General features: G+C 34.2%; 3 protein-coding genes and 1 long non-coding RNA gene across 10 annotated transcripts; 3 read left to right on the top strand and 1 right to left on the bottom strand.

Moving 5' to 3' along the window:
- The first annotated feature begins 1,183 nt into the window (after positions 1–1,183).
- Positions 1,184–3,791, top strand: LOC148578970 (uncharacterized). The gene is made up of 2 exons (XR_015893161.1): positions 1,184–1,624; positions 3,567–3,791. It is a non-coding gene; the product is annotated as an uncharacterized LOC148578970 (long non-coding RNA).
- Positions 3,792–7,631: 3,840 nt separating this feature from the next.
- Positions 7,632–8,960, top strand: LOC107623441 (large ribosomal subunit protein uL5). 2 transcript variants are annotated; one of them, XM_016325702.3, is made up of 4 exons: positions 7,632–7,701; positions 7,828–7,978; positions 8,068–8,263; positions 8,601–8,960. In XM_016325702.3, the coding sequence occupies exons 1-4, from the start codon at positions 7,699–7,701 to the stop codon at positions 8,797–8,799; spliced, it is 549 nt and encodes a 182-aa protein (XP_016181188.1). In that variant the 5' UTR covers positions 7,632–7,698; the 3' UTR covers positions 8,800–8,960. The 2 variants fall into 2 exon arrangements, with proteins under 2 accessions (XP_016181188.1, XP_016181187.1); XM_016325701.3 differs by lacking the exon at positions 7,632–7,701 and having other exon boundaries at positions 7,822–7,978.
- Positions 8,961–9,116: 156 nt separating this feature from the next.
- Positions 9,117–17,124, bottom strand: LOC107623440 (Rho termination factor). Of its 5 annotated transcripts, XM_016325696.3 has the most exons (4): positions 16,293–17,124; positions 10,361–11,591; positions 9,657–9,953; positions 9,117–9,579 (listed from the first exon to the last, which is right to left on the bottom strand). In XM_016325696.3, exons 2-4 carry the CDS (start codon positions 10,446–10,448, stop codon positions 9,227–9,229), a joined length of 738 nt encoding a protein of 245 aa, XP_016181182.1. In that variant the 5' UTR covers positions 10,449–11,591; positions 16,293–17,124; the 3' UTR covers positions 9,117–9,226. The 5 variants fall into 5 exon arrangements, with proteins under 5 accessions (XP_016181182.1, XP_016181181.1, XP_016181184.1 ...); XM_016325695.3 differs by lacking the exon at positions 16,293–17,124 and having other exon boundaries at positions 9,117–9,582; positions 10,361–10,766; XM_016325698.3 differs by lacking the exon at positions 16,293–17,124 and having other exon boundaries at positions 9,117–9,582; positions 9,657–9,971; positions 10,361–10,756.
- LOC107622904 (small ribosomal subunit protein uS2) lies at positions 12,640–16,151 on the top strand. 2 transcript variants are annotated; one of them, XM_088503378.1, is made up of 6 exons: positions 12,640–13,158; positions 13,703–14,026; positions 14,572–14,834; positions 14,968–15,165; positions 15,402–15,627; positions 15,836–16,151. In XM_088503378.1, the coding sequence occupies exons 2-6, from the start codon at positions 13,870–13,872 to the stop codon at positions 15,916–15,918; spliced, it is 927 nt and encodes a 308-aa protein (XP_088359504.1). In that variant the 5' UTR covers positions 12,640–13,158; positions 13,703–13,869; the 3' UTR covers positions 15,919–16,151. The 2 variants fall into 2 exon arrangements, with proteins under 2 accessions (XP_088359504.1, XP_088359503.1); XM_088503377.1 differs by having other exon boundaries at positions 13,691–14,026.
- Positions 17,125–17,194: the final 70 nt, after the last annotated feature.

Here is a 17,194-nt window from a genome sequence, read left to right as displayed (position 1 = left end):
AAAAATAATGGCGTTCACATTCATGTCCACTAGGTGTACATACATGTTGAGTGTTGTCGTATGTACACGTGTTATTGACTATTGACTATTTTGCGACTCAATACACAGCGTTTCAACTTGAGGCTGAAATGGAAATATTTCAGTCTTATATTAATTCCATTCATTCATCTAAGCTGGTTTTAACTATGCCAATTTTAAAATTAGATGAACATATATACGTATGGTGAATAAAGTCTACGTGTGTTAATAAATAAATAGAGTTGATTGTTGTTGTCACCTTCATTTCAAAGAAAGATGGCACATTCTTTTTCCATTCATACTTTCCTTTTTCTCCTTTTGGCTATATGTATTCTTTCCAAGATGACATGCTCTTACCCTGGAAGGAATTCAAATTAGAGAGCCGCCACCTCAATCATCGTCACGGTGGAATTTCTCAATTCTCATCAGCCACAGCACATTGTTTTTCTCAAACCATTTTTGTACGTGTCACAACCTAAATTTTGTAAACCATGCATATAAAAAGTTATAAACTTATACAATTTTTTGTTCTTATTTCAAACTACTATAAATGCATGCACACATACTTAATACTAGCTACTATATGTCTATATGCTAATAAATTCCATTTGCGCAATCTTCTTAGTCATCGTCGCGTTTTTCTTCATGGCAGAATTTACTCTTTTCTTTTTTCTCTAATATCTTAGAAATTTTACAAATAATAATATAAAATTCTTCAACACTTTAGCATTTAAACTATTCTAAAAAACATTTTGTATTTGTCTCTTGGGTAGCTAAATAAAAAAAAAAAACTTCACATAAAAATTGTCTCCACCCAAATTTTAATTTGATTATGTCATTGGTGTGTAGCTTACAATTGTATCCAAATTTTATTACGGAATTGTTTGCTTTGTGAAAAATGAACTAACTATAAACGAAGCCTGGTCAATTTTTTTTTCTTCATCATAAATGATAATAGTCTAATAAAACTTTAATTTGATTAAAGTAGTGAAAAAGATAGGCTACAAATGTGAAAGAGAATTTGCACCCACAAAAGCAGGTATTTTAATGTACCAAAAAAAGTGTAGGGTTATTATAAAACTAGAGTCAGCTGAATTCTCAATGAACTTTATATGTAAAGTCAACGATTCAAATACTTCAATTTTTTGTAGAGTCCCGTTAGGAAGCGGTATCTATACAATGGTTATAATGAGCTGTTTATTAGGCTCAATATAAGTTAAAAATGAGAATTAACTCTTTTTTATCCTAATTTACTAATGTCTGTTCAGTTTTGTTTTAACCCCTAATTTTAAATTTTTTTCCAATAAACCCCACATTTTCGTCGTTAAACATCCCGTCCCCGCAGCTTTCGTGTGACCTGCAACGTGCGTCATGCTGATCAGCACTTTAGGAGCCAACCCACACCGCGTCCGTCCTCCCTTCCTGGCAGCAACCGCTGCGCACTGTCACGACTGAACATCCCCGCCGAGTTGCCGCCTGACACGGAGCCTCCAACGCGTGCAACTGCTCTCGCAGGAAGCAACCGCTGCTAAACGTGGCGGCTGAACACCTAGCCGCAGCTTCCCGGGATGTTCTGGAACCCCATCAGCGACAAAAGGGAAAAAAGGTTTTTTCCTTGTATGTGATAGCTTTCTTGTTGGGGAAGGGGAAAAAATGTTTTTTTCTTTTTACTTCTGAGTTGCTAAGTTCTGTATGGGTTTTTTTCCAAATCTGAAAAGAAGAGTTAACAGTTGCTATAGTACTATGTTGAGCCTTCCTAACTATTATGTTTTTTTGTCTGTTTTTGTTTTATTATTATTATTTTCCTTGCTTGTTGCACTTATGCTTAGATTTTGAAAAGTTTTAATTGATGTTCCATTTTTAAGAGGAGAATAATGAGAGTTGTACTCCTTTCTCTTGTTAGAGTATAGACGTTAGTAAAATTTAAAACATGTTTGCAGATGAATACAATTGAAATGAAACTTTAGTTGTTTACTGTGTCATATATATATATAGAGAGAGAGAATTTATTTCTTGTATTTTGAGTTTTGAACGCTAAGTTCTAATGAAGTAGCTTGAGAAAGAATATATAGAATGAGTACTGTTCTAGTTTTTATTTTGTCTTAGAGAGATAGCATTAGGCGCAAATAGTAAAAATATAAAACACTGGAGTATTTATTTTTCATATTTTTAATAGTGTTTATATCATAGCAGCATTCTTAGTAGCATTCTTAGTATCTGTTTTCATGAAGTCGCGCTTCATATTGAATTAAGTCTATAAATTGGAAATAGGTCTTCTTTTTGTGTTTGATCATAATTCAATATAACTTTGTTGCCTTGAGTTTAGATGTATGATTTATTTTGATTTTGCGGATATCTTATTGTACAAATAATGAGTTAAAATGCGAATTGGTTGGTTACTTTACCGTACATTTGGATGGTCGATTTTCATGATGATGATGGCTTTTCTTATCTTAGTACATTGTCAGCTTGTTTGAACGAGTTATTGTTTGATGGCGACTATTTTTCTGATCTTAGTACATATATGATGCTAATTATATTAACTGTTTATTTAGTTTGAAGAAGTTCAAGTTAGATGTTTAATATCACACATACATCTTATTTTAATTTTATTATGAACATATCACATAAAGAGATTAATTTTCTTTTATTTGGTGTTAAATTACTTTATTTAATCATAGAGAGGATATAACTCGATTCCTAAATAGAACAAATACAACATTAGTTACATATATTGGAAATTTAAGCATTTTTCTTAAATAATAAAATAAGGAGGGAAGAGACTTTTACCAAAAATAAGCGGCATAACATAGAAGTGGTATTCTGCATTTCTTTTAGCATGCATCCAACTATGTTTTAGCTTCTTTCTAATTACTAACAACATATCATGCATATAATAACAAAAGAAGACCTTATGTAGTAACATATATGCTATCTGTTTATGTTGTTGGTGGTGTCATTGGATTTTAATTAAGAATGTAATAATTGAATAAAAGTTCTTAATTTATTAGATGTTTATTATCAACTAAAATGGATGTTTATTTTACTATGTATGCAGATGGTTTGTTTATTCAAAAAGTGGATGTTTATTTTACTTATAGTATTGATCTTTTGCTTGATTTGTTGAATTCTGCATGTACATGTTCCACTAGTTTCTTTTGTTAAGTGGTTTTGGAGTAATGGAGAAAAATTGGATTAGACTTAGTTTATATTTTCTTGAATTGAAGTTGGGTTTGAATTAGGCTATTTAAACATGGTTCAATGATGAAATTTTGGTTAATTTATTAGATGTTTATTATTAACTAAAGCGGATATTTATTTTACTATGTATGCATATGTTCATTTTATTTTGTGTTGGAATTGAGTTTTACTTTGTTTTATTGGTTATAGTGAAATCAATTATTTAGTTAATTATTTAGTTATGCTTTTTTGAGGTTAATTTTTTTTCATAGATTGTTGATTATCTTCTAAAGCTTGGGGTTAATGAGTTCTTGTTACACACTAGTAATTGATATGCCTGAAAATTGAACCGTGTTCCTATTTTTCAGTGCACATCGACTATCGCACGGGTTACAAAATTGAAGAGTAAGAAAGAGAAAGAAGGATCATAGGTACAATTTCTAACAGCCAAAATGTTGGAGAAAGATTACAAGTAGGGAGTTCCTGACAAGCTTCCTTAACTTAGCCTTGAAGAGTTTAATACTGTCATCATGATGGTAGTATTTTTTGAAAATTCTTGTTATATTAATACACTTTTAAATATTGATGACTAACTATTGGCTTTCTATTATTTCTCTAAAATATAAGTTATATATCTCGTGTAAATGTTATGTAATAAAATTTTTTTTTTTTAATTTCAAATTAAGACTTTATTTGTTTTTCAAGTTAATATCAATGTTTACAGGAATCGTATTTTAATCTATAATTCCAAAACCATAAAAGAAAAGAAAAACGCGGAGCATGAGGAAGCAAAAGCCAGAAAATTAAGTAAAGGACAAACGGTATACCCAAAATAAATATTCACTCTAAAAAGGAAGGAACAATTCACATACATAGTAAATGAACATCCACATTAGTTGATAAGAAACAACTAAGTAATTGACCAAAAATACCACTTGTGCATCATATTTAAATGACATAACTAAAACCCAGCTTGAATTCAATCAAATTAAACTAAATCTAATTCAACTTGCGGGGTATGTGCAAAAAAAATGCAGAAAATCAAGTAAAAGACAAATAATTATTCAAAATAACCATCTACTTTAGAATGGAAAAAACCATATGCAATTATAGTAAAATGAACATTCGACTTAATTTAAATGGCTAAAGAAAAATACGATTTAGTATTGTTTTACAAATCTAAATGTCACATAACCCTGTTATAACTTAATCACTTATATCTAATTGCGACAACTCCAAACATACTTGAATTCAGTAAATGGTACACTAAATCCAATTCTACAATATGACTAAGTCTCGTCTCATCAGTTTCTAACTCAGTCACGTCCATCACTTCTACGACCTACAATCGAACACAAAAAAAAAAAAAAAAACAACCAAAGGAATTAAGTGACATATGGTACTATGACATAAATATCGGCAATATAAACCACCAAGAAAATGACTAACTTAAACAGGATTAAGCATGTTAGTAAAATTTCAGTTTATAATAGGCACCATGCTCACAATATTTTTTAACAAATTCTTCTAATAAGGCAAATTTATATTAAATTCAATCCAAATCAAATAAACATCCAAATTAGAATGAAAATAACTATCGACCTACCTAGTAAAATGAACATCCGGCTTATATTAAGACTACTTTACACTGAGAGTACATTAAAATTAAATTCTAGAACACATATCTATGCTTCTCTTTGTGAAAAAGAACCATTGGAACTAAAGGAGCCAGTTCGGGTAGTAACAATGTTATGGACAGTGAATTGCTCAAGCAAATTGCACATGCTCATGGTAAAATAGTTGCTCAGGTTAAAAAAAAATAGAAAAAATAATTAAAGTTGTGCATCAATTTTGAGTTATATATATATATATATGTAAATCTTAGATTAAATATCTAATGATGTAATGCATTTAAATTGGTTATAGGTAAGTCTTAGATAGTTGTATGATCAAGATGTGACTTTTGCAGTGAAGAGCTACAACAAATAGAGAATGAAACAAAATTTAGATATATTTGATTTTTCACTTACAAATGATGACTACTAAAAGATTAATCACATCAAATAGAAGCGCAAATTGAAGAACGGTCTTGTTGCTTTCGATCTTCCTGACCTATTTGATGGAGAAAATTAGATACCACACTCATTCATCATGTTTTAGGAAAAACAAATTGGTATGATCTAATGCTAGAAGTTAGGCTATTACAATACAGGAGAAAGAGACCTACATAACTTGATACGCACAGATATTATCACCTGCCGATCAAAACTAACGAAAATGAAATGAAAAGCTATGAAGATGTATATAAGTATAATGGCCCTGCCATCCCCTAAAAACATAAGTTTATTTATTGAAACTCTCTACTCTATTTGGTATTATTTTTGGTCCAAATTGAAGAACTAACATGTACAGCATATAAAACAGAAACACGATGATAAACTCTTTAATTTTTCACAGGTAATTACTATGAAGATTAATTATTTGATTGATTTTTATGCCTAAGTCAAAACTAAGTCCTAATATGAGGAGAGTTAGCTCAAGAAGTTTTTTAATATGATCAAACATTATATTATTTCCCTCAAAACTAAGCTTTATGCTATAATAATTCAGGTTTCGAAATTCAATATATACAAGCTAAGGAATTTAGTTGCAATTATTATTATTATTATTATTATTATTATTATTATTATTATTATTATTAGTAGGATTGAAAGTTAAGGGGCATCAAACCATATTAAATTTAATAGAAAATGAACATCCAAATTAGTGCTTCATAAAATTTCATAAAATTCTAAAAAAAAAAAAAGAAGGAGAAATGAGGACCTTTTGGAATGCGACAGCTAGGGGTGACAAACGGGTTTAAACTCGTCGGCCCGGCCCACGTAACCCGCAAAAAAAAAGCGGGTCAGGCTGAAAAATTAAGACCGCCAAATAGTAAAAGCCCGCTTAACTCGCACCGCTTAAACCGCGGGTTTTGGCGGGCTTTAGCGGGGCGGGGCGGGTTTTCCCGCCGGGCTTAGTATTTTTTTAGTAAGGGTTATTTTTCTAATTTTTTTTTACCAAAACCCAACTTCCCCCAACCCAACTTACAAGAGAATGAAGATGAAAATTGAGTGTTTTAGATTATGTTTGTTTTGTTTTAGAGACAATATTGTTAATTATGTTTTGGATTATGTTTATTTTGCTTTGGAAACAATATTTATAATTATGTTTTGGATGAAAACTTGGTTTATAATTATGTTTATTAAATATTTATAATTACAAAGACTTTAATGTTTGTGAATACAAAAATTATAATTTGTTTATACTTTTAGAAATTATAATAGTTAAAAGTAAAAAATAAAAGAGATTTTTTTTATATCTTTATATATATTATTTAATAGTTAAAAGTAAAAAAAAAAGTGGCCCGCCAGCCCGCCGTTAGGCAGGGCGGGCTGGGATTCTGGGATCGCCTCACTAGGCGGGGCGGGGCGGGGCGGACCAGCCCGCCAAATGGCGAGCTTCTGGCAAGGCGGGGTGGGGCGGGGCGGGCTTCCCCGCTTGCCACCCCTAGCGGCAGCGATCGACGACGATGCAATTGCGAGGGGAGGAGCGCTGCGGCAGCGATCTGCGAACTGCGAGGAGAGGGGGTGAACTGCGAATCGCGAGTGAAAGGGAGATGGAGTGGTAGCGGCTCCTCGAATCGCGACTGGGAGGGCGCGAGCGTTCATGAACAGCAATGGCTGTGGTTGATTCCGTCACAGAAGAAGGGCGAGTGGTCGCCGAACAATGGCGCGGTGGCGTAACGGCATGTTGCTGTCCTTCGCACGGGCTCCTGCATCAATAGCGGTGGCTGCGGCGATCTGCAATGAGAACGGGGTGACGGAAGTCTGGTCGGTGCCGCCGCAACGTGGTAACGACGTGAAGAAAAGGTACGTCAAGTTGTTAGGAGCAGGGTAGAGCGGCACGGCGTTGGAAGTTTGGGGGAGAGAGATTAAGGTTTGAGGGAGAGGGCTTGGATACTAATAAGTGAGAACAGATTTGTTTTATAGGATGGATTTTTTTATTTTTTAAAAATTTAAATTTTGAAATTAATTAACTTAAGTGTTATTCAATTTTAATTTCAATTTAACCCTATTGTACATATTGTACACATTGTACAATATATATATTGGCTCCTCCTAGTTTTCTTTTTTATCAATTATTGAACATCAAATATTTGTACTGTCAACAAAGGAGAAAGGGAAAGAAACTATATGCTTAAGGCCTACATTGGGCTTAGTATTTTTGGACGTACTATATCTACATTATTGGGCTCCATGACTTTGGTGGGCTGCTTATGGACCATCTACCGAAAAAGGAGAAATAAACAAAATGTTTTATTTTGGGCCTTGAGGGCCCGCATAATTATCAAAAAAAAAAAAAGCTGAGATAGTTAGTTCATAAACCCTAGAAAGCAGAGTGGCTGAACATTTTAGTTGCTGCCGCGCTGCTGCATTTCACTTCCTTCCACAAAGCGCCATGGTTATTCCTTTCTTCATATGCATATCTTTCTTCGGATTTAGATCTACGTTCAGATTTTGTTTATATATTGAATTGGTTTTGTTCTTATACAACTTGGAATGAGTGTGAACACTTTAATGGATGCAGGCATCGGAGAAGAAGCTTGCGAACCCTATGAGGGAAATCAAAGTGCAGAAGCTTGTCCTCAACATCTCCGTCGGCGAGAGCGGCGATCGTCTCACCAGAGCTTCCAAGGTCTTGGAACAGCTCAGCGGCCAAACCCCTGTCTTCTCCAAGGGTACTCTTTCATCTAAACCCTAAACCTAATCTCTTTTTTGTTGTTTATCTTCTATAATTCGTGGTTTGGTTTGGTTTGGTTCACAACAGCTAGGTACACTGTGCGTTCATTTGGAATAAGGCGTAATGAAAAGATTGCTTGCTATGTCACCGTTAGGGGAGACAAGGCCATGCAACTTCTTGAGAGTGGGTTGAAGGTCAAGGAGTATGAGCTGCTTAGGAGGAATTTCAGCGATACTGGCTGCTTTGGTTTTGGAATCCAGGAGCACATTGATCTCGGGATCAAGTAAGTTTCTCATTATGCCCTTAAATCATGTATATTATGTATATTGCTATATAGGAATGTTTAATTAGGGAGAGTTCTTGGAAATTCACATGTTATACATTGATTTATACTAATATATAAATATGGTGGTTGTGCGATGTTACATTCATTATACATTAGTGGTGCTCAAGGAAAAATGTAATCATGTATAAATGTTGAGGTTCAACTCAAAGAAATTTGATGTTGGTTTAAATGGATTTGCTTACATGAGTGGTTTTTCTTTGGGCATGGTGTTGGAAGATATAAAAATAATTTTTAGTTGTGTGTGTTATGCTAATGTTGTGTTATTTTGCTTCAGGTATGATCCTTCTACTGGGATCTACGGCATGGATTTCTTTGTCGTCTTAGAGCGTGCTGGATACCGTGTGGGTAGGCGGAGGAGACGAAAGTCCCGCGTTGGAATTCAACACAGGGTCACCAAAGAAGATGCAATGAAGTGGTTTCAAGTTAAGTACGAAGGAGTTATTCTTAACAAGTCCCAACAAATTGTATCCTAGACAGCACTATTTTAGTTTTTTTTTTTTGGACTGGTAGTCAGCAACATGCAACTATTTTATTTGGTTTTCTTCAAGTTTTGATGGGATTTTTCCCATTTTTACGAAGCAAGATATTTGTTTCATTTTGAGTTCAATACAATGCCGGTATTGTTTTTATTTAATTTCGGGTGTCATTTCCTGAAGGGACGTAACTTGATATTGTTAATGTTGGGTATTGCATGTGTTTGTTGTTTATGTCTATTAACGCCTGTTATAGCTACAAAAGCATTGTGTTTGAACCGTTCTATGATTTCTGGCGATTCAGCATACCATGTTGATTTGCATAAATTCTATGAAATCTGAGTTTCATATAATCCGTAGTTCCATACATTTGTACAATCTGATGGTAGTTAGAGTCATCACAAGGAAAACTAGGATTAGGTCTAGTCTAGGATCCAAGTACTTTGATAAGTTCGCTCTTCTTAAGCTTAGAGTAACCTTTTATTCCTCTTGACTTGGCCAGTTCTTTCAACTGGGCAAGTTTCATTTCTTCCAGGGTTTCTTGCTCTGGTTGAACCTTTGTTTCCAACGAAATGTTTGATGATCCATAGTTAGGTTGCCCAATAGTGTTGCTTCTTGGGGTTGATAGAGATGGAATAGGGGATTTCTTTGCAAAGTTTGAAGGTAGCCTGGTCAACTTAAACCCTAATACATGTGGGTTCCCCTCTGCTCCTTCCTCATTTCTTGGCGCGGATATTTTCTCCGACAAATCCCTCTGTTTTGACTTGTTTGAGATATTACCTGCTGTAAATAGAATCAAATGAGAATTAGAAATGAAAAATCATAAAATGTATCTGCTATTATAACCAAGGCAATACCTTTCACTTGTTTCTTTGGTTCACCAAGAATATCTCGATTATATTCAGCTGAGGGCTTATCCTTGTATTGTGATTTATCCTTTGATATTGAAATCCGTATCTTTTTGAGTAGATCCATTATCTCTTCATGGTGAGGTGACTCTGTTTTCTCAGCCTTGAATGATTTAGATCTCTTGTCTTCAGTTCTCCTACTTGTTTGAATTCCCTTGGTGTCTCCCTTAGATCTGATAATTTTTGAATTGGTAAATGGAGAGACAGCCATTTTGAACGCAATGGGTGAATGTTGAACTTGAACCTCTGCCACATTTTAACAAGCTGCATCATAGTATTATCCTCAGAACTTAGTCCGCACAATAACAGGGAACATTATCACAACATATCACTACCCGAAATTGCATCAAGGTATGTATTGAAGAACAAATAAGATGAAAATTTTGCTAATTATGTTCCCAAAAGCTATCCGAAATTATTCTTCCCGAAAATTAGTTGCGAAGTGAACTCTTCTACCAATTTATAAGTGCCATTTAAGAATGAAGTTAAGCTACCAAGAGATTGATGACTTGTTGGACTAATATTAAAAGCATAAGAAATAAGAAAAGGTAAATGAATGAAATAAATCCAAGAAAAACAGCAATCAAATAAGATTTTCAGAAATCTTTAATACCTCACTCCCAGAACAGAACAGGGAAAGGAAGTTGAAGTACCAGCTAAATAGCAGTGCTTGCTCAAAGAGAAACTCGTGGAGAAAGAGAAGCCAAGAACGCTATAGGATTGAAAAGCAACCACATCCATCTTCCCCAGAAAACGAAAAAAATAATTGGAAAAAACCAATTCTCAAACACAACTTATATTAAATCACAGTTCACAGACCCTCACTACATTTCTTAAATGAACATACATATATTATACTTTATACTCTTTTTATTTATTTATTTATTTGCTTATTCTTTCCCACGGGTAAAATAGCTGGTCCACAATTTTCTGTGATCTGTAACGCGTGCAAGCACGCGCAGACTCTGTGGCTAAAAATCGCAACACCTTTCTTCATATAGGCTTTGCAACTTGCAAGAGGGTATTATCTGTTCATAACAAGCGAATGCACTATTGCGAGTTTGAGACCAAATAAGAACATTCTACATGGCTAAACTATTTCAAAAGTAAAATAAAAATGGACCCAATAATCATAATCATGGAATAGATACATCTGGTCCAATTGTTATGGAACTTGGTTTGGAGCTAAGTAATGGCATGTGGGGTGCAGGGTAGGGATTCTTATTTCATAGGAAAGTGCAAAGTTCGAACAAAGCTGCGTGCAGATCACGTGCAGTGACCAATCCCCTCCACCGACCATTCCTCCTTCCTTGCAAATCAGGCACCTTAATTTGACAAAGCCGCATTTATAACCACTACAGCAGTCACTAGGAAAATCTTGGCCGTGTCTTTTCCATCACTATTTCATCAAATTATTCTTTATGCTCTCTCCCATGGATAAAGATCACACTATACACATTGTATTCTTTTGCTATCTCTCTTGATCACTATGTTAAGCAACTTGCAGTGTGAGCCAAGGTAAATGGAAAAGAACAATTTTTGCAGCTGTTGGATAGTTATTACATTACACTATTTGAAACCTTAAGATATTAAGCTTGACTAATAATAATAATTTATCAGAATTCCAATCTAATTTGGAACAAGAATCGATGTTTAAGTTCTGTAAATATGAAACATGAAATTGGACCAAAGCCAGATATTATGATTCTCCACTCAACAAATCATGTACACCAACCATCATCAACATGGGGGTGCTGTCCCTTTCTGCAAGTCTAGATAAAGAAGTTGTTTTTCCTCAAGTTGTGTGTGCCCACAAATAATAGCATCACTGTTTTGCCCAATTGCTGCAGAACCTGAAATCAATGTCACAACTGCCAGAGCTATCTTGCTCCAAAAATGAACAACAGCGATATGTCAAACAAAAGCCATAGAAGAGAGTTTCAAGACAACTGAAACTATATTCTATCATAGCCTCAAATTCAAATACAAGGTATATAAAAAGGTTAAATTACACTAGACTAATCTTAAAAGTACACAAACATAAGAGTGATTCCGGGAAACTCTGCTTGAGCTAATTGGGATGCAAATAAACACAATATGTAGCAAATAAAAAGGTACAAATCTACTGGATAACACTTCCATCATCTTTAGGATGTTTAAGTAACACTCTCTTCCTTTAAGTTATAAAACATACACTCCATTCCCTTTGTAAAAAAAAAAAAAAAAAATACTCTTTAGTCTATTTGACCAAATTATCTTTTAATAATTATTATAATTATATATAATTTAGTGATAATATAATTTTTCTGTGTAATTAATCTCATTATAGACATGATTTATGATAGATTTTAATGACATCAACTAATCCATATAGTTGATCCAACCTAAAGGGTTAAAGCTTTTTTTGTTGTTTGTTGTTGTAGTGATAAAATAATTATTTGGTTTATTCAATATTATTATTGTAATAAAATTTATTTTTTAATATTTTATCACATAATATAAAATATTTTAACATGTTACAAAATATTTAATCTGAATATTTTTTCATATTTGATGATTAATGATAAAATATTAAAATTACATAATTTTTTATTAAAAATATTTATTTTATATTGTTATTATTATTATAAACCAAACAATTATTATTAATTTATATATATAATTATAATAATTATTAAAAAATATTTTAGTTAAATAAACTAAAAAATATGTTTTGTTTTTGGTGTAAAAAAAAGTAAGCATATATTTTAGGAAAGTTTTCAAATGTACCGTTGTATTACAGTGATTTTTAACCGTTGATCTTAATTATATATATTATATATATTTTTTATAATTAAGATCAACGGTTAAAAATCGATAAAACACCGGTATGACAGTACACTTGAAAATTTTTCATAAATAAAAGAAAAAATAGTTTTATTTAGACCATAGTTCTGAAAACCAAACCGAAGCCCTAATCCTTTAAGCAGAAATCACCCACAACTCCACAAGCCAGAAGAGGGATCTGGGATCAGCAGTTCAGCACCGCCATCGCCACCGCATCCCGCAGCGACAGCAGCGACGGCGTTGAGAGCCGCAACCACCACCGCGTTTGGAATTTGGATGAGGATGATGATGTAATCCGCACACAGACTCCAACCGAGAGAAAAGCAAAACCAGCAAATCTCTTCTGTCTTTCTCCAAACTAAATTGGAATGGAATCGACACTCAGGTCAAACACTGAACACTCTAAACTTATAATAAAAAGTAAAAAAGAAAAGGGGAGAAATTTCCCATGGCAGAAAGAGTAGAGGGATTCAACTTCGAGCAAAGGCATGGGAAAAAGAGGGTAAGGGTGGCTCGCGTGTGGAAGACGAAGGAAAACACTACGTTGTGGAGTGGCGAGTCAGCATCAGCCTCTTCTCTGATTGTGTCAACTCTTATCGTTGCCACTGAGACCATGAAGAACACTGTAACCTTCTTCTTCCTCTCTTCTTTTGTGTTATTAAATAATGAGTAGTGCTAGGGAGCTAATGGCTAAGTGTACAATGTGTACAATGGATTAAATCTTTAGTTTATGAATATGCAGACCATCCGGATACTAGGGATAACAATCCGGATACCATGATAATAAACATCTCATGTTATAAAAAGCTAATTTTGGGTTCACAAAAGTTTGAACCTTGATCTTCCGGATTTGGAATTCTTATACCATGTCCTGAAACCACTCATCCCAAAAACGTAACTTAACAGGACAATGTAACACTAATAATAATATCTCTAATACTTTCCAAACCTTCATTGTACACATTGTAAGCTTAGGTCATTGGCTCCCTATACTTTTTCTTAAATAATAGTTAATTAGTTGAACCAATTTAATTTTTTAATAGTAAACTAATTTAAAATAATAAAATATAAAAAATTATTTATTTAAAAAAAAATTATATATTTTATACATAAATATATTATTTTATTATATTTAATTTAATTTAATTTAATTTCAGTTAAATTTTTAGGGCATTGGTGTCATTTCACAACAAAACTAGGGTTTAGAGAAACAGAAACGGATCCCCTTAAAATACCCTTCACTCCAAATAACTAGTTCGTTTGATACTGCGGCTGCTACGAGTTGGAGCTTCCATTGTCTCCAAATCTCTCAAGAGCGCAAATCTGCACCGCAACAATGGCCACTTCCGCCGCCGCCACAACTGCCGCAGCGCCACGCCAGCTGTCACAGAAGGAGCAGGACATCCAGATGATGCTTGCTGCTGAGGTCCACCTCGGAACCAAAAATTGCGACTTCCAGATGGAACGCTACGTCTTCAAACGCCGTAATGATGGTCAGTCTTCGTGATCTTTTTCGTTTCTCCTTTTGGATTTTGAGTCTGAATATTATTGAAGAGTGTGTCGATTATGGCGAGTTTGAAGGGTATTTTGCAAAATGTTATATCTTTTCAGTCTCAAATTGTTTATTCTGATATGGATTTTTTCATATTTACTCAAACTGTAGTGAGTAGTTCAGTTCTTGAAATCTAATGCAAACAACACAGATGTGCGTAGTTGTTTTTTGTAATATATTCCTTGCTCTTTTGTGAATTTTGTATTCGATTTTTTTACATTTATCTTTTCCTGTATCTAGGGTTCCTTTTTTGATATATACTTTTTATAAATTTGTTATAATCTAGTGGTTTGTCAATTTTTCTTTATTTGTTTCGTGTTTTCTATTCAAAGAGTCAATTTAATTTCTAATCAGGATTTTGATACGAGTAAGTGTATTTTGTATGACCACCTTTGTGTTCAAAACAGCTTATTATCATAAATTTTATGATAGAGCTTATGAAAGCATTTTTATGTTTGGTTGATTTTTCGTATTCCTTGTTCCCAGGTATTTACATAATTAACCTTGGCAAGACATGGGAGAAGCTCCAACTTGCTGCTAGGATTATTGTTGCTATCGAGAACCCGCAGGACATCATTGTTCAGTCTGCTAGGCCATATGGTCAGAGAGCTGTCCTTAAGTTTGCACAATACACTGGTGCGAATGCAATTGCTGGAAGGCACACTCCTGGAACATTCACTAATCAAATGCAAACATCCTATAACGAGCCTCGTCTACTCATTCTGACTGATCCAAGGACTGATCATCAGGTGCCACTTATGTTATTCACTTGTTTCACTATTAACTGTCAATATGTTTTTTGTGGGAGTTTGAAATTCTGTTATTAATTGATCTCATCTTGGGTTTGTTTTTCTATTTTTTTTTTCAAAAAAATATGTGCAGCCCATTAAGGAAGGTGCTCTTGGAAATATTCCAACCATTGCCTTCTGTGACACCGATTCTCCGATGCGCTATGTTGATGTTGGCATTCCTGCCAATAACAAGGGGAAGCACAGTATTGGTTGTCTGTTTTGGTTATTAGCAAGGATGGTTCTGCAGATGAGGGGTACTATTCGGCCGGGGCTTAAGTGGGACGTGATGGTAAACTAATTTTTGCTCTTAACGGATTGAACTATTATTATTTTGTAGCACTTTTAGATTTATTGTGTTTCCCAATGTCTGCATTGTAAGTGTCTGATCTCGTATGCACTTATTTAGAACAATCTTTCTTGCTATACATACAGGTGTAAAAAATTTCATATTTTAACAAAAGATAGTAGTCTTATTATGTGGTTTCCTTTGAACCTTAGCTAAATTTGTCAACTTTTCATGTGTAGGTGGATTTATTCTTCTATAGAGAACCTGAAGAGGCCAAGCAACAAGAGGAGGAGGAATTACCAGCTGCCCCAGAATATGCCATTCAAGATTTTGGTGCTGCTGGCATTGCCGGCTTCCCCGCAGCTGATGGGGAATGGGGGGCTGTTACAGCTGAACAATCCTGGACTGAACCAGTTCCTCAGCAACCCATTGCAGCTGCTCCTGCTAACTGGGCCCCAGACGCCGGTAAGAATAATTATTTCCACTCTGGATCTGTTAAATTTGATGCAACATAATTGTCGTATTTGCTTCTAATATGTTCTAATCAAATAATTCTGGGTTGTTGTGTTGAATCATTCTCCCTCGATATGCAAGAAAATCTGTGCGCCTTAACATAGTTCTGTCGAAAACTGTGATGGCAATTTATTTGACCCAAGTTCTTTTGTATCCGCAGCTGCAGGTGATTGGGAGCCAGTTCCAGCTCCACAGGCATCCGTTCCTGCACCTGGAGGTGTTGCTCCCACTGGCTGGGACTAGGCATCGTGTTTGGAATTTTGTTTCTATGTTTTCTTTGCTTCCTGAGCAATTTTCCTTCCGGGATTATTTCTTTAGGAAACATACATATTTAGTATTTTGTAGTCTTGGTATTGAGTTTTAAAATTTTGTTGACGTATCGATGGAAGCTTGTTTAGTTTCAACAATTCAAGAGGATTCGTAATGGAAGTTTGAGCAGTTAATTGACAACGACATGCTACTTTTTGCATGGCAAATTTGTTATTGGTGATTGTTCTTCAGTTTGATTAGTATTGAAAAATATAGGTAACCTCAGTATATATGCAAAAGTACAATAAAATAAACTTAGGTATTTTCTTAAAATATATGAAGATCTGCCATTATAACCAAGGCAATACCTTTCACTTGTTTCTTTGGTTCACCAAGAATATCTTTATCATATTCGGCTGAGGGCTTATCCTTGTATTGTGATTTACCCTTTGATATTGAAATCCGTATCCTTTTGAGTAGATCCATTATCTCTTCATGATGAGGTGACTCTGTTTTCTCAGCCTTGAATTATTTAGATCTCTTGTCTTAAGTTTTCCTACTTGTTTGAATTCCCTCGGTGTCTCCTTTAGATCTTATAATCTTTGAATTGGTAAATGGAGAGACAGCCATTTTGAACGCAAAGGGTGAAGGTTGAACTTGAACCTCTGCCACATTTTAACAAGCTGCATCATAGTATTATCCTCAGAACTTAGTCCGCACAATATCAGGGGACATTATCAACATATCACTCCCCTAAATTGCATCAAGTTATGTATTGAAGAACAAATAAGATGAAAATTTTGCTCATTATGTCGCAGAAAGCCATACGAAATTATTCTTCCCAAAAATTTGTTGTGAAGTGAACTCTTCAACTAATTTATAAGTGCCATTTAAGAATAAGAAATCAGAAAAGGTGAATGAATGAAATGAATCCAAGAAAACAGCAATCAAATAAGATTTTCAGAAATCTTTAATACCTCACTCTCTCAGAACAGAACAAGGTAGGAAGTTGAAGTACCAGGTAAATAGCAGTGCTTGCTCAAAGAGAAACTCGTGGAGAAAGAGAAGCCAAGAACGCTATAGGAATGAAAAGCAACCACATCCATCTTCCCCAGAAAAAGAAAAAAATAATTGGAAAAAACCAATTCTCAAACACAACTGATATTAAATCACAGTTCACAGACCCCCACTCCATTTCTTAAATGAACATACATATATTATACTTTATACTCTTTTTATTTATTTATTTACTTATTCTTTCCCACGGGTA

Source organism: Arachis ipaensis, chromosome B10, assembly GCF_059453495.1.
Source record: "Arachis ipaensis isolate K30076 ecotype BB chromosome B10, ASM5945349v1, whole genome shotgun sequence".
Classification (NCBI taxonomy): domain Eukaryota; kingdom Viridiplantae; phylum Streptophyta; class Magnoliopsida; order Fabales; family Fabaceae; genus Arachis; species Arachis ipaensis.
The sequence above is the reverse complement of the archived record's forward strand: the minus strand, read 5'-3'. Positions and strand labels throughout refer to the sequence as shown.

What these genes read in the sequence shown, in the direction of transcription:
- LOC107623441 (XM_016325701.3), top strand. Translation starts at nt 7,822, where the DNA reads ATGCAGGCATCGGAGAAGAAGCTTGCGAACCCTATGAGGGAAATCAAA. An exon ending in AACCCCTGTCTTCTCCAAGG is followed by an intron (nt 7,979 to 8,067) that starts GTACTCTTTCAT and finishes GGTTCACAACAG; the next exon opens with CTAGGTACACTGTGCGTTCA. An exon ending in CACATTGATCTCGGGATCAA is followed by an intron (nt 8,264 to 8,600) that starts GTAAGTTTCTCA and finishes ATTTTGCTTCAG; the next exon opens with GTATGATCCTTCTACTGGGA.
- LOC107623440 (XM_016325695.3), bottom strand. Translation starts at nt 10,448, where the DNA reads ATGGATGTGGTTGCTTTTCAATCCTATAGCGTTCTTGGCTTCTCTTTC. An exon ending in CAAGCACTGCTATTTAGCTG is followed by an intron (nt 9,954 to 10,360) that starts GTACTTCAACTT and finishes AAAATGTGGCAG; the next exon opens with AGGTTCAAGTTCAACATTCA. An exon ending in ACCAAAGAAACAAGTGAAAG is followed by an intron (nt 9,583 to 9,656) that starts GTATTGCCTTGG and finishes TTCTATTTACAG; the next exon opens with CAGGTAATATCTCAAACAAG.
- LOC107622904 (XM_088503378.1), top strand. Translation starts at nt 13,870, where the DNA reads ATGGCCACTTCCGCCGCCGCCACAACTGCCGCAGCGCCACGCCAGCTG. An exon ending in CTTCAAACGCCGTAATGATG is followed by an intron (nt 14,027 to 14,571) that starts GTCAGTCTTCGT and finishes CCTTGTTCCCAG; the next exon opens with GTATTTACATAATTAACCTT. An exon ending in TAACTGGGCCCCAGACGCCG is followed by an intron (nt 15,628 to 15,835) that starts GTAAGAATAATT and finishes TTGTATCCGCAG; the next exon opens with CTGCAGGTGATTGGGAGCCA.